The 14,706-nt window shown below is 42.9% G+C and overlaps 1 protein-coding gene across 6 annotated transcripts in view; it reads right to left on the minus strand.

Moving 5' to 3' along the window:
* RAPGEF4 (Rap guanine nucleotide exchange factor 4) overlaps nucleotides 1–14,706 on the minus strand; it is a 238,044-nt gene that overhangs the window by 52,562 nt on the left and 170,776 nt on the right. For all 6 annotated transcript variants that reach the window (XM_060152643.1, XM_060152644.1, XM_060152641.1 and 3 more), the window contains 6 exons: nucleotides 13,446–13,530; nucleotides 11,030–11,090; nucleotides 8,759–8,835; nucleotides 8,199–8,345; nucleotides 6,202–6,317; nucleotides 382–470 (listed from right to left, as the gene is read on the minus strand). In XM_060152643.1, the coding sequence (XP_060008626.1) occupies nucleotides 382–470; nucleotides 6,202–6,317; nucleotides 8,199–8,345; nucleotides 8,759–8,835; nucleotides 11,030–11,090; nucleotides 13,446–13,530 (575 nt within the window). The remainder of the gene's footprint in view (nucleotides 1–381; nucleotides 471–6,201; nucleotides 6,318–8,198; nucleotides 8,346–8,758; nucleotides 8,836–11,029; nucleotides 11,091–13,445; nucleotides 13,531–14,706) is intronic.

The raw sequence follows: 14,706 nt of genomic DNA on the forward strand, positions 1-14,706 counted from the left end.
GAACATATGTATATATATATATAACTGATTCATTTTGTTGTGAAGCTGAAACTAACATACCATTGTAAAGCAATTATACTCCAATAAAGATGTTAAAAAAAAATTATAGCCTAAGAGGTGCCTACGGAAGGTGGGATCTACATGAACTTAACAAATGCCTTTGGAAGGCTACTCTTAATATCTGTGAATGAGACTGAGCCATCTACATAGCACAGCCAGGACGAGTAGGCAGAGGAGGGGCAAGAGGATGCTCTTCTAGTGGTCATACCCATGACCCATTTCTAAAACTGCTGTGGCTACACACACTGAGAATGAACTCAGAACTGTTTTTACAGTGCTCTGCGTGGATTTAATAGACACACAACTGTTCTAGGTGTTTACCTGTTGCTTCATTTAAAGCTGGCTCAAGGCGTATCGTTTCTAGAAAATGCTCTAAAATTTTTTCAGGTGTTCCTGACATCACAGTATACCTGGATAAGAAATAAAACCGTCATTAGTATTTCAAAAGTGGGCAAATCATTAATGTATAACATTTTACATATCTGCGTTTTTGGGGTTTTTTTTTGAGATCCCAGGGAACCATATGGACTCAACTTGTGACCCATCTTCTCCGTAAGGTAAGAAGGATCATGTACCTTGTCAAAGTCACATAAGCAGGCAACAGAAACATCTCAAATTGAAGTAGTTACTAAAACATTATTCTTTTTTCCCTACATGGGACTAAAGTAAACTTCTTAGAGAGTGGCTCTAGCAGGCTGGGAACTGAGGCATTTCAGCCTTGTTTCAAGGGGGAGTGAAAAGGAACATGTAAATCCCGGGGCAGCTCAGGGCAAGGGGAAGTGACAGTAAACTAGGTTATCCATATATGGGTTACTTGTTGCAAAATTTCGACCGCACACTGGATTCCCCTGCCTATTTCTGGAATACTCTGTGTTTCCCAACTGTACACTGGTATGTGCTTTGGAAATGCAGCTAAGAATAAGAGAAAAGAAAACAAACCCCCAAAACACCAATGAGCAAACAAAGCCCAGTAGCATCTGAAGAGGAAATAAATCAGTAGTGGAACATCCATGTAACTTATATCAAGGTCAAATATCAATTAGTTGGCAGGGTGGGGGACGTTAGGCATCATATCAGAAGATCCAGCCATGAAGCTCTTCAATCAACATGGGAGGATGTAGTTTTTAAAATTGAAGGTGGGTTATTTCAAAGTCATATTCAAGACGGTCGAAAACAGTGGGTGAAAGCTATAGGCAAAATACATTAATGGGATCTGGGTAATCATATTGCAAAATGTAGACTTTGCTCTTCTGCTTGGCATTTCACTTAGGGCAAAATGACAGGGAATAAAAACAACAATGAAAATAAAATTCTCTTGTGTTTAGAAAGCAGCGGTAGAATTCAGCTCCAGGAGAACTCAGGGCTTTTGTGCCTCCTCACCAATACCCTTTCCCTGCCTGTTTGAGACCTCAGAGGAAGCGTGTTGAGATTCCAAGAATATCTCTAATGTATTCAATCTCAGGGGCTTAACCTCCTGCCTGAGGGAGTGAAGAAGAGGCAATGCAACATATGACCCTGTGCCTGGGAACAGGGAGTGAGTGAAGCAACCCCGGTTTTGAAGGAGATAGCAAATGCAGTCTATTTGGAAGGTAACTGTTACTTAAACCTATTGTGTGTGTGCATGTGCGTGTGTGCCCTCAGGACCAAAAGGAAGCTGAAGAATCAATCAATCTCTGAAAGAATCTGGCTTTGGAGCCTAGAGGAAGAGCCAGGGAATAAAAAACAAACAAACAACTACTTTAATCCAAAAAGTATGACCCTTTTCTCAAAGTAAACAGCATAGAAGATGAGGGTTTTTCCTCTTATAGGCAATGACTATTGGAGGGAAGGAGAGGGCGAATCTATAAATGACTTTCAATACTTAAATGGAGAAAATTGCTGAGTTCATTCAATAATTCCTAAAATGTATGATTCTTTGATGACCCTTCCAAGATGATCTGCAAGAGGAGCAGCATGTGGCCACACGAATAAGGAACTGGAGTTGGAGAGGGCAGCCAGAAGACTGGCTTCCCGTTCTGGTGTTCTTGGTTAGGACATTGCTTAGCTAGGGTTTTTGTCTGGCCAAAAAGAATAAGGGCTTGGGGCTTCCCTGGTGGCGCAGTGGTTGAGAGTCCGCCTGCCGGTGCAGGAGACGTGGGTTCGTGACCCGGTCCGGGAAGATCCCACATGCCGCGGAGCGGCTGGGCCCGTGAGCCATGGCCGCTGAGCCTGTGCGTCCAGAGCTGTGCTCCGCAACGGGAGAGGCCACAGCAGTGAAAGGCCCGCTTACCGCCAAAAAAAAAAAAAAAAAAAAAAAGAATAAAGGCTTACCTGGGTGGCAAGCCTTGAATGCTCTCGGCTCACTAGTAAGAGAAAATGCGTCTCTACTCTCTGCCCACCTGGTCAATTGCAGACATCAGGGCACCTGTCTTTTGCTGCCAAAGTCTTCCTCTAGTGGTACAACTGCCTTACCCTACCCCATCTCTCTTCTCAGCTCCACAGAAGGCTATTCAGGGGTTGGTAATCTCTCAGGACCAGGAACTCTGAAGAGGGAGGGGCAGGGAGCTTCTGGCCTGTGATCTTGCAGCTCTGGGCTTGGCGGAAACATGTTATTACTTTCTTTCAGGCTGGACACTGCCAGGTGCCTACTGCTTGACTTCTGTTTAAATGGAGACGACTTGAAGACCAGACAGTATGGCTCTCTTCAGTTTATTGCATGAAGAAGTTACTGTAGTCCAAGTTAAAGAGAACCCTGATTGGTTACATTATCTAAGCTGTGAGGTTCTAAACTTGAGAGAGAAAAATCTTTTTCTAACACCGAGTCCGGAAATGAGGACACGTCTATCTGTATCCAGAACAAAAAAAGAGGTGGGGAATGGTGCCTAAAAGAGACTATCTTTCTGCAAACAGGATGGAGTTGAACGACTGGGTGGTTGATAGTCTAAGGAAAAAGCAACAGTCACTAAAAACAGGAATAGTCATTTCAAATGCTCTCTTATTAAAACCACATAACCGGGGGCTTCCCTGGGGGCGCAGTGGTTGAGAGTCCGCCTGCCGATGCAGGGGACACGGGTTCGTGCCCCGGTCCGGGAGGATCCCACATGCTGTGGAGCGGCTGGGCCTGTGAGCAATGGCCGCTGAGCCTGCGCTCCGCAACGGGAGAGGCCACAACACTGAGAGGCCCGCGTAACGCAAAAAAAAAACAAAAAAAAAACAAAAAACCACACAACCACAGAGCAGAAGATATCCAAAATGGTAGATATTTGAGGGCTTCATATAGTTTATCCATCATGAGAAATACTGTCTTGCTATTGACATTTTAATATCACACTCAGAGTTGAGTGGCTTGAGGAGAGTCAGGCAGTTTTGAACGGTTAAAATGTACAGTCATCCCTCGGTATCCGCAGGGGGTCGGTTCCAGGACCCCCGCAGATACCAAAATCCATGGATGCCCAAGTTCCTTGTATAAAATGGTGTAGTATTTGCATATAACCTACACACTTCTCACATACTTTATTTTTTTCTTCTTATATATTTTAAATCATCTCTATATTACTTGTAATACCTGACAATGTAAATGCTATGTAAATAGTTGTAAATACAGTGTAAATGCTATTTAAACAGTTGCCAGTGTGCGGCAAATTCAAGTTTTGCTTTTGGGAACTTTCTGACAATTTTCTTTTCCCAGATATTTTCCATCTGTGGTTGGTTGAATCTGTGGATGTGGACCCCCCAGATACGGAGGGCCAACTGTATGCATAAACTGTTCTGGATTTCTCAGGGTAAAGGTAAATCAGAAAAATAACGTTATCAGCACCAACATGGTGACCCTCTTTGAGCTGAAAAAAGATAATTTCTGAGGAGACAGGGGCCCTAAAGGATCCTAAATTTTAAGTCCCTCCAGAGACACGGTTGTTGCCACGTTCTTCGAGTTGTCCAGAACATCAGGTCAAAATTCACTTACACGGCCCCCCCCCGCACCCGTTTCAACTCTGGTCTGGCTCGGGAAAACTCAACACGGAAAATGACCCTTTGAAAGAGTGGCTTCTTACTCTTCAGGGAATGGTTGGCACGGTGCACTTCTGTGTATGCCTGATATTTCCTAAATGGTGTGCTGTGAACATGCACGAGGCTTTGAATTATGTAAGAAATTTAGATTGGTCTACAGGACACAAATAAGGAGATACAACAGAAATCAGATCTAGGCCTAAAATAAATTGAATGCGTGTGGGTTCTCCTTTTCCCTTTAGTTTGATTTCATAAAAAAATCTATTTGGAGAGCACTCTGAATGGAAGCTGTTGTAACATGCAAACGCTTTTGATCATCTTCCCCTGCCATAAAGAGGTGAAGGAAGGGGGCCTCCGGGGCCCTCTTGGTCAAATGTTTTAAGGTTGTGAAGAATTTAAGGCTTACTTTTTCCGGTAGCAAAATTTTCCTGAGACATCTGAGGCATTATTAAAGAATGTAGATGACCACTATAAAATGGCCTAGTTATACTTAAAAGCACTAAAGAAAATCACTGGGGGTAGTCCCAGACTTCACATAAAAAATATTTTCATTCTCATCCTCCTTTGTGGGCTGGAAGGACAACTGCTGAAAAACATTTGAACATTTTTCAAGAATGCACAGTAGTGAAAAATAGAAAAAATAATAAAGAATTCTGGATGGTAATTTTATAGGTTTGTAAGTGAAGGGATAGTTTTTTATATAGTCTATTTTATGTCAGCCCTTTTGAAATATATTGCTTTGCAACGTTTACTAGATAGTGTTGAGGAGAGAGTATCTATACACCATATTTTGCTAGAGTAAGTTGTGAGGCTAGGGGAGCATAGACTCAGAAGTTGGTCAAGCTGGACTTGAATGCAAGCTGTCATTAAAAGTGCTGTCATCCTGGGCAAGGAACTCACTTCTCTGAGCCTAAATTTTTCCATCATCTGTTAAAAGGGGTTGTAATAAGGATTAGATAAAATATGCAAGATGTACTATGGCCCTTCAATAACATTGTATTTCCTCCTGCCTTCTTTGCAGATACGTTGACTCATCCAGATGAAATGTCTGAGCCTTGGGCTTTCAGTCTAAACAATTAAAACTCATCATTTATGGTGAGTGTGTTGATTAATGGGAACATCCCGTTCACTTGGCAAAAAAAGAAAAATACTTGGGATGCACTCCATTTCAACATAGTCTGTGGCCGCATTTCTTTACCTACAGAATTGGTGTTTTTATTACTCTAAGATTAAAAATTAACGTTTATTTAAAAAATGAGATTCTGTCATTTTTTAATAATTTCTTAGAGCTACATTTCCTAATTTCCCTAACTATTCAGATGTTCATACATTTGATTAAAAGAAGTCTCATGTAAGAAGTTGCAGCAAAAGATAGAACCGAACATAGACATACAGAAAAAGAGTCAAGTTAAATGGGTGACCTGATGTTAAATGTGAAGCAAATACCCTTCAGACGTTAGCAGGAATAAGTATGGATGAGGCCAAATGGATGTTCCCAGGCCACAGTCAATAGACTGTGTTGGAACCTGCCTGGTGGTCCAGTGGGTAAGACTCTGCGCTCCCAATGCAGGGGGCCTGGGTTCGATCCCTGGTCCGGGAACTAGATCCCACATGCCGCAACTAAGAAGCCTGCGTGCCGCAACTAAGACCCGTTGCAGCCTAAATAAATAAATATTTTTTAAAAAATAGACTGTGTTATATTTGAAGTGTGGGTTTCCATCAAAGATGCTCATTCTGACCGCACGATGAAAACACTTCTTGAGAAATCCTACATGTGAAATTCAAATACCAAAGGTTCTCCACACCCAGGGGCCTACGTATCCCTTGAGCTGCCTGGCACTCCTATGCCCATTGTTCTCTCCAAAGCTATTGCCTTCTGCTCCAAGCTATTACAGTTGCACACAGACAGAGGGAGTGTTTTTACAGTGGGGGAATATTCTCTCCCGAATTACTCTAGGCAGCACCGAGCTCGACGCAGTGCCAGAAACGGACACATTATACTCTACACGATGTGTGATTAGTCAATAGAGAGAAAAAAAGTCACACACACTGCCGTCTTCCACAAAAGAGGAGAACGTGCTATTGTAGAGATGATGATACCATGTGAAAAGGTTAATCATAGTCTGGCATTTGCAGTGTTGGATGCAAACCTACTTTTGCTGAGGCTGTGAGTTTCCTTGATTAGAAGCCCTGTTCCCTGCTGGGACCTTCTCCAGCACCAAGACATCTTGGTCATGTTCTTTAAGTCTGACTGTATTCGCCTCAACGTCCTGCAAATACAAATTACACCACATACAGATGCTGCCGTTTTTCTCAGACAATGAAAAAAATTTCAAATGCTTCAGAAACTCATTTGGTGCTTGTGATGCTAATTGTTGCATCTACAAATTAAGTCATTTTCAAAGTCAAGGGCTGGAACGGTCAGAGAAAGGACGAGATGAGGTTGGAGGCACGTGGTTTTAAAAGTCTGCTGTTACCCGAGATGCAGAAAATCAGCTGAGGAGAGAGGAGTGTGCTCAGAGAAACCTTTGGGAGAGGGTGGTACAGCGGAAAGAGAGAGGAGTCAGTGCACTTATTCTTGATAAATATATGTGGCAAATAGCACTCAGCTTCAGCAGAGTTCTTTCATTCTGATTATCTTCTGAGGGTACTTAGTTTTCTTAGGAGTGGCGTGTTTTCCCTCTAATCAAAAGACTTGTAAAAACTATCAGTTTGAAATGTGTTAAAAACACTTTTCAGTTATTTGGAATAATTTTATAAATTACATCCATGATAATGGTCCTAATCTGATTCTTTCAAAGAATAATTGTGGCTGAGTGCAAACTTCATGTGTGTCAACTTCCAAAAGAGTAAAGTTCAAATTTCAATGTCATTAAAAAATGATTTATTAAAAAATCGTAATGCACGTTTCCTCCTCATTTGGTTCCTATTTTAAGAGACTGGATAAAAACCACATCAAATTCCATGTGGCATTTTTTCCTGTATTAGTCAATGCTTTAATCTTTAACTTAACTTTTTTTGCATCAAGAGAACGCATTCCTAAGACAAACTTTGTTGTCAGAAATTTTGCTGCCAAAGGCAAAAGCTTAAGGTTGTGCAGGAATAGGTGTCCACACATAAGGGATGGGAAGGAGACTGTAAATCTTCATGAAATAATGCCAAATGTACCAGAAAGCACAGAAGGTGCATTTGGGATTTCAGGGTAGGAGAGAGAAAGATGCTCAGGCTGGGAAAGGCATAGAAGGGAGTCTGCTCTGTGAGCCAGCAGGGAAGGGAAAAGAGCAAAGTGATCCTGGAGGGAACAGTGTCTCTGGGTGAGGTGGGATAGACCATGGGCCACCTGAAAGGCCAGGGGTGCTGGGACAATATCACCATGCCCAGCGGTCCACAATCAGGCTTCCACCAGCTAAAGCTGGGTTGTCCCTCGCAAGAGACCAGGAGCTGGATGGTGGGGAGAACCTAGGGACCATCTATTCTAACCATCATCCACTCTCACAAATACTTTAACAAGCTTCCATTAGGCCCCTCTGCAGAGCCATCTCTAAGTGCAATTTCATGGCTCCTCCTACAACCCCAACTATTCTTCACGTACTTGCCAGAGTCTGAAATTCCTTTAGTGTGAATCGATTTGACAAAAAGCACTTGAAATGAAAATGCTTGGTTAGAGTAACCATGGTGGACATTAATGGCAACTAAAATGTAGTCACTTAATAAATCCAGAGGGAGTGTGAGGATATGAGAAAGATTCAGATTTGGGAAGAGACAGGAGGTTTAGGATAGAGAAAGACATGGTGAGGGAGGTGGGGAAGGACACAGAAGGGGAAACCTAGGATTGCAAAGAGAAATGTCTCAGGCTTTGACATTTGGCCAAGGCATCCCTGTTTGTCTTCAGTGCTCATGGACCAGTTCAGGTGTGTGCAGGGTTATTTGGTCCAGCACAGCGCGGCACATTTGCAGCCTTACTGGAATATCACCTCTGGACCCCAGAACCCACCCCAGCACATTGAACATGCCAGGTTTGTAAGCAAGGCCCTTTGGCCCTAGAGCATTCATTAATCACAGTGCTGGCTCAATTAACACTACACTCATTCTTCTTATCTGGCAAAAGTGAAAATGCGACGCCCCTCAGCCACACTTCACCTTGGACTCACCCTCAGGATCCGGTTAAAATCCTCCTTGTCTACTCTTAAGAAATGGCAGTTATCTTCTCGCAAGACGATGGAGGCAGCTCTCGGGGCATCATTCACTAGCGCTAACTTGCCAAAGTCATCGCCTTCGTGCAGCGTGCAGACCACACCCTGGAGAGAGCAACACATCCAGATGAAGGTGATCCCCGAAAGGGAGCAAACACCCACCTGCACCCCCCCCACCCCCCGCAAAACACTGTATATATCAATAGGCTGTACCCAGGGATGTCAAGTGTGGGGGGAACCAGATAATTATGTTATAATGTTTCATTTCTCTTTCATTGAGTAATCTGGGCTAGGGCCTAACTTAAATGTATACATTATAATCCAGGAGCCCCAGAAAGTTCAGTACTACTCTGAGTATAATAACTTAGATAACTTATGATTAGAGATGCTATAATGTCTTTTCTGCATAGAGTAACAACGTTGTAGCAAGTTTAATTGTAGCATTAAGTTGTTAATACTTAGAACCACTAGTATATGGAACATAATAAAGTTTCAGAAAGAAAAAAAGATATATATACCTTGCCATAAATGACTACATTCACTGATCCTTTTAGAATAATGTACCAGGAGGTGCCTTCTTCCCCCTGGTTAAACACTAGATACAAAAAAATGAAAAGACTTATGACAAGAGTAGAAGCACATCAGTATAAATTACAGCTTATCAAATCATCATTTTTAAGTCCCCAGAATTATGCATTTAATTCCAGAAGGGAAAAAAAATCACTGGCAAATACGAACTTATTCATGTGGAATATTACTTCCTTTTCTTTAGAATGTGAAAGGAACAGAAATACTGCATTCCTTGCTGTGCCCTAAAGATACGTATTCACTAGATACAAATTCACCAGCTATCCATTCCTTAAAGCAATACATTTCCCCCACAATTCATCAAAACTTAGTAAGCTATAGAACACAGTTTTTAAAAGTATTCTGAATGGTAAAGTGAAGTTTGAAAACATGCAAATCAGCACTACATAGTGTTGATGGATGCATATCTACATATTTTTTAAAAAAATGGGTTGGAATGATAACTGCATCATATAGGGTAGGAGTTACCCTGGGGAGGGGAAGAGAAGAATGAGATAAAGGAGGGAACAAGGAGCCTTCAAATGTAGAATTTCATTTTTTAGAAAATATAAAAAATGAAAAAATATGGCATAAGGTTACTATTTGGTAAAAAATGTTTTTTAAAAAGGTGTTTGTGGGCTTCCCTGGTGGCACAGTGGTTGAAAGTTCGCCTGCCAATCCAGGGGACACGGGTTCGTGCCCCGGTCCGGGAAGATCCCACATGCCGCGGAGCGGCTGGGCCCGTGAGCCATGGCCGCTGAGCCTGAGCATCCGGAGCCCGTGCTCTGCGGCGGGAGAGGCCACAGCAGTGAGGGGCCCATATACCGCAAAAAAAAAAAAGGTGTTTGTAACAACCTCTAGTTTTTTGTTTGAAATATTTAAGTATTTCATGATAAAATGAAAACCATCAGTAAGAGTGAGTGAAAAGAATAAGAAAAGTTGCAAGTCATCAGTGATCATAAAAATTAAAGAAATATTAAAAGTGAACCTTTAAAATGTGAAGAAAAGACATTCTTACTAAAGTAAATATCAATGTTAGAAATACCACTTTTGATGACTAAAAGTAAAATATTTGAAACTCATTTTTAATTCTTTTTGCTTTTACAATTCATGGTCTCTGCTTATTTGACTAACACAACTCAGTCTGAAGAAAGAGGAAGATTTTCCAAAGAATGTCTCTTGAAAAGTTAACACGTGTCCATTATAAATGTTTTCTATGTTTCACTGGGTTTAGGAAGTGTCAGTTTACATGGTGTGAAATGTATCTTTACTGTAGAACTCCTGAGAAAGGTAGCATGCTAGTATGTGTTACTATTCTCCAAGAGAGACCAGAGAAAGAGGCATTTCCTGATCTGAATACACCGCTAACCATGTTTTTCAAGAAGCGTTTTGTACGACGAGTGGGAAGTGCCAGCCGAAATAATTTTGCTCACTTTTTTTTTTTTTTGCGGTACGCGGGCCTCTCACTGCTGTGGCCTCTCCCGTTGTGGAGCACAGGCTCCGGATGCGCAGGCTCAGCGGCCATGGCTCACGGGCCCAGCCGCTCCGCGGCATGTGGGATCTTCCCGGACCGGGGCGCGAACCCGTGTGCCCTGCATCGGCAGGCGGACTCTCAACCACTGCGCCACCAGGGAAGCCCTTGCTCACTTTTATTAATATGAAATTTCAATTTCTTGCTCCCAAATATGATCACAGAACTAAACTACAATGTGCCTGCTGGAGAGATACTACATGTTAGTATTGCATAAATATTTGGGGCAAAGAAATTCTCTCAGGCTCGGAGCTGATAGTGAAAATGAGAGAAGAACAAGAAGGCAGGAGAGTATGCCAGTCTAACTAGCCTCTCAAGAGATAGATTAGTTTCTCTCAAGCCACAAACTGAAGTGAGGCCACTGTGAGAAGGTTTTGCCTGGGGTCCCCCCTGAAGAGCACTGACTTCATCTCACCCTCTTTAAACACTGCCTTGAGCCAGCAGGGGAGGGAGCAAGTGGAGACACAGGCTGGCAACGGCTCCCAGGCCGGCACCCAAAACCCAGCGGGCTGCAGAGTAAGGGATACGTGCTGGGAATAATCACAGGTCCAGAAAAACAAATGATGCCACGTGACATCCTGGCAAGTCAGACCCAGGCCCAAGAAAGGGGAGCATTTGCAGTCAGGCTCCCATGGCGCATCCTCGGGAGGGGGCCAGCCAGGCACCATGCACGATTACAGTCTTCACTTACACACGGTTCCTCCTTTGGCGTGGGACTCGAAAATGAGAACACCTGCTAACTCCCGTTTCACCTAGAAGGAAAAGAGAAGGAATGTGGGGGAAAGGCCAGATTGCGGGGGGCTGGGGAGGGACTTGTTCTCTTTCTGAACAGTGCTGACTTCCACGCGGACACCTCCCACTCTGCTTTGCTGCTCCTCCTGTCTAGAACCACTTCCACTAGATGTGCCACTAGATTTTTTTTTAGTTTTTTAAAAAATTGAAGTATAGTTGATTTACAATGTATAGCAAAGTGATTCAGTTATGCATATATATATATTTTTTCAGATTCTTTTCCATTTTAGTTTATTACAAGATATTGAATATAGTTCCCTGTGCTATACATTAGGATCTTGTTGTTTATCTGTTTTATACATAGTAATGTATATCTGTTATTATCAAATTTCTAATATATCCCTCCTCTCCTTCTCCTTTGGTAGCCCTAAGTTTGTTTTCTATATCTGTGAGTCTATTTCTGTCTTGTAAATAAGTTCCTTTGTATAATTTTTTTAGGGTCCACATATAGGAGATATCATATGATATTTGTCTTTGTCTGACTTACTTCACTTAGTATGATAATCTCTAGGTCCATCCATGTTGCTACAAATGGCATTATTTCATTCTTTTTATGGCTGAGTAGTATTCCATTGTATATATGTACCACATCTTCTTTATCCTTTTATCTGTTGATGGACATTTACGTTGCGTCCATGTCTTGTGCCACCAGACTCTTAAAGCTTTTTACAAAAGCTGTTTTATAAGCTAATTCGTACGCGACAACCTCCCTAGAGACGGTTTAAACTTGGCTTCACATGTATGAACCAGGCAATTTCTCTGCCTGTCTTGCATCTTGGTGAGATGGTGAGAGCAGCCACAATATCGTGACTCTTGCTCCTGGAGGCTCTTCTTTGCATCACACGTCATGCATCACCGCAAACATGTTAGAAAACTCAATGTCTTGAAGTTGAATAATAAAGCTTAAATGTGTGAGCTATTTCTTTTTAATTCCAAACTATGGTCCCAAATTATGTTCTCTCTCCCTAAGAACCAAATAACCTGAGATCTTCCACAGTGCCTGGGTATCTGGGATTTGAGGTAGAAGACTCCTCCTTTCCACTACCCACAATCCTCCCAATTCCACCAAGGCTGGGGAAGTCAGAACATGCGCATGCTGGGGACCCGGACAACAGGTAGGGAAAAGGGGTCTTCCCTCACTTCCCTCTCCAGCATGAGCTCGTGGAGCCTTGGCTGCTGCCCCTACGAATGCAGGAGCTCCCTGGGTGAGGCCCCCGGGCACTAGACCTATCCCACCATGGAGAGAGTGAAGATGACAGCAGGGTGGTGGGACGGAGGGGAGCCTGGGCTGGACCAGACTCCTGGATACTCCATGTAGGTGAGCAAGCTCCCGGATCCCCAGGGGTGCAGGGAGTGTGAGGGATGTGAAGGCAGTCCTGTCTGGGTTGAAGGGGGAAGGATCTGGAACCCTTCTGCTTGGGGTTGTGGTGAATGCCTCACTGCTCTCAGTGGAGACCTGAACTCTACCCCCGCCCAGAGCAGGGACTACAGGCACTGCCACCATGTGACAGTGACAGCATAATATCGCCTAGTGAGCTGGGGATGAAAGACAGATTAAGCAGATGGGCATTGCTGAGGGGTCCAGCATAAAACCTGTGATCCGTGGATGCTGGGACAGCTTCTTATATTATCATTATCATTACTGAATTATTAGCATATAGGAGACTTGTGTTGCCTGGAAATTGTGTTTCTCTGTCCCTCCTATGGCAGGAGACATTTCTGTCCACTGTTCTTCTAAACACCCTAGTCACGTAAAAGTTCAGAGTCAGATACGGCCGTTGGGCCATTGTTCACTAGCGGGTACTGCTCTTGTGCCCTAAGATATCTGAACTAATGCTCTCTTGCACCTTCTGCTTCCTTTCTCAATTTGGCAGCAAACCTGGGTGGAGCTGGCCCCTTGGGCCAGGGCTGGTCGTCTTGATTTCTTTCCCCCCCCCCCCCGAGCCCCGCTCCCGCACGCGGCTCTATATGTCATGGAAGGGACACCCCTCTTAAGGCCTGGCTCTCTTGCCTGGGTATGCGGGTTCCAAGACTCAGGAATTTTGAAGCGTATGTTCCAGTTCTGCTCACATCATGCTGCCTTGGTGTTTAGGGCAGCTACTAATAACGTAGTGATACTTGATCCGTTTTTGGTGATTGCACATGGGCGTAGCTTCCTTAGCATCTCGTGAGAAACAGGAGGGGCCGTTTGTGAGGGAGAATTCAGGCGTTCCTGCCCCTCGCCCACACTCTCCAATACTCTCCTTCAGGCCTAACAGTGCATTTAGCTCAAACTGTGCGCCCCTCCCCTCCGCCTCAGCTAAGAGACAACTTACCGTGGTAGAAAGATGGGATAAGGCTTTAATGTGAAGGAGTTCTTCATAGATAATTTCTAGGTCATCCACGGTCCTCTGGCCAGGTCTACAAAGAAAAAAAAGTAACAAGGAAATAATGAGGTAAAAGTCATTGCTAAGGGCTTGAAATACAGAGGTGACTTCGGGGGTCAGTAACATGTTCAGGGAATTCTTAGGAGAAATCCCGATTAAAAAAACATCGGCAGAGGGAGAGAGTATGCTATGATCATTCCTAAAGGGATTTTTGACATGAACGTGTTCCTTGATGGAAGGACATGGAAGAAATCAGAAGGGCACATAATCCCCTTCCTTTCCATCTCAGAGGGAAGAACATCTCTGTTCACACTGTAGTTGGCTAACTGACCTCTTACTTTGTAGATGATCGTTCTACAAAATTGCCTTTCATCACTACCTTAATCAGTAACAACAAACTTATCGTTTAGCATCACTAGGAACTATTGGTTCAATCAACTTGATGATCAATCCAAATTTCTTGGGATCCTGATATCTTAGCTTAAAAGAATAATAATGCTGTTGCCACTATTGTTTTGCGTTATGTAATATGCTTCCACCACAGGACTCAGATAAAGGATGCATATAGACAACATTTTCTCACCTATCCCTGAGGAAGTGAGGGCATGAGATGGGCAGAAGGCAAACAGTAGTGTGTGGGATTAGTAAAAGAGGGAAAGAAGGGAAGAATACACCTGCATTTCCCCAACTCTGTTCCATGGAGGACTACTGTTCCATGAGATGTTAATCAGTATACTATGTACAGTTTTTTCCCTATAATTTATTATAAAACTAGTATCTAATAGTCTGGGGCTTGTGGGTATTATGGACATTTTGGCATGGGAGGACTGAGTGGATTGCTGATCATCTTTCATGTCTATAATAATTCTGGAATCACTAATAGAGTTTAATTATACATCAATGGTAAAAGGCATGACTGGTCAGTAATTTGGATTTTCTATTGCTCTCTCCAGTATAAGAAACCCTGACTAATATGTTTTTGAAACTAAAAAACAAACAAATGTGTTATGAATTCTGAGAGCGCTAGGAAGTTAATCTCCACATTGATGGACAGGTGACATTCACTCTCAGCTACCTGCTATAGTCATGAGTGTTACCTATTAGATAATCATCATTTGTCTTATGCATTTTGTCCTAAAATTTCAATAACTTGTGGTATTATTTAATGTTTCTGTATATTAAACATTTAAACCTCAATGAGCTGCCGATG

This window comes from Lagenorhynchus albirostris, chromosome 6, assembly GCF_949774975.1.
Source record: "Lagenorhynchus albirostris chromosome 6, mLagAlb1.1, whole genome shotgun sequence".
Taxonomy (NCBI): Eukaryota; Metazoa; Chordata; class Mammalia; order Artiodactyla; family Delphinidae; genus Lagenorhynchus; species Lagenorhynchus albirostris.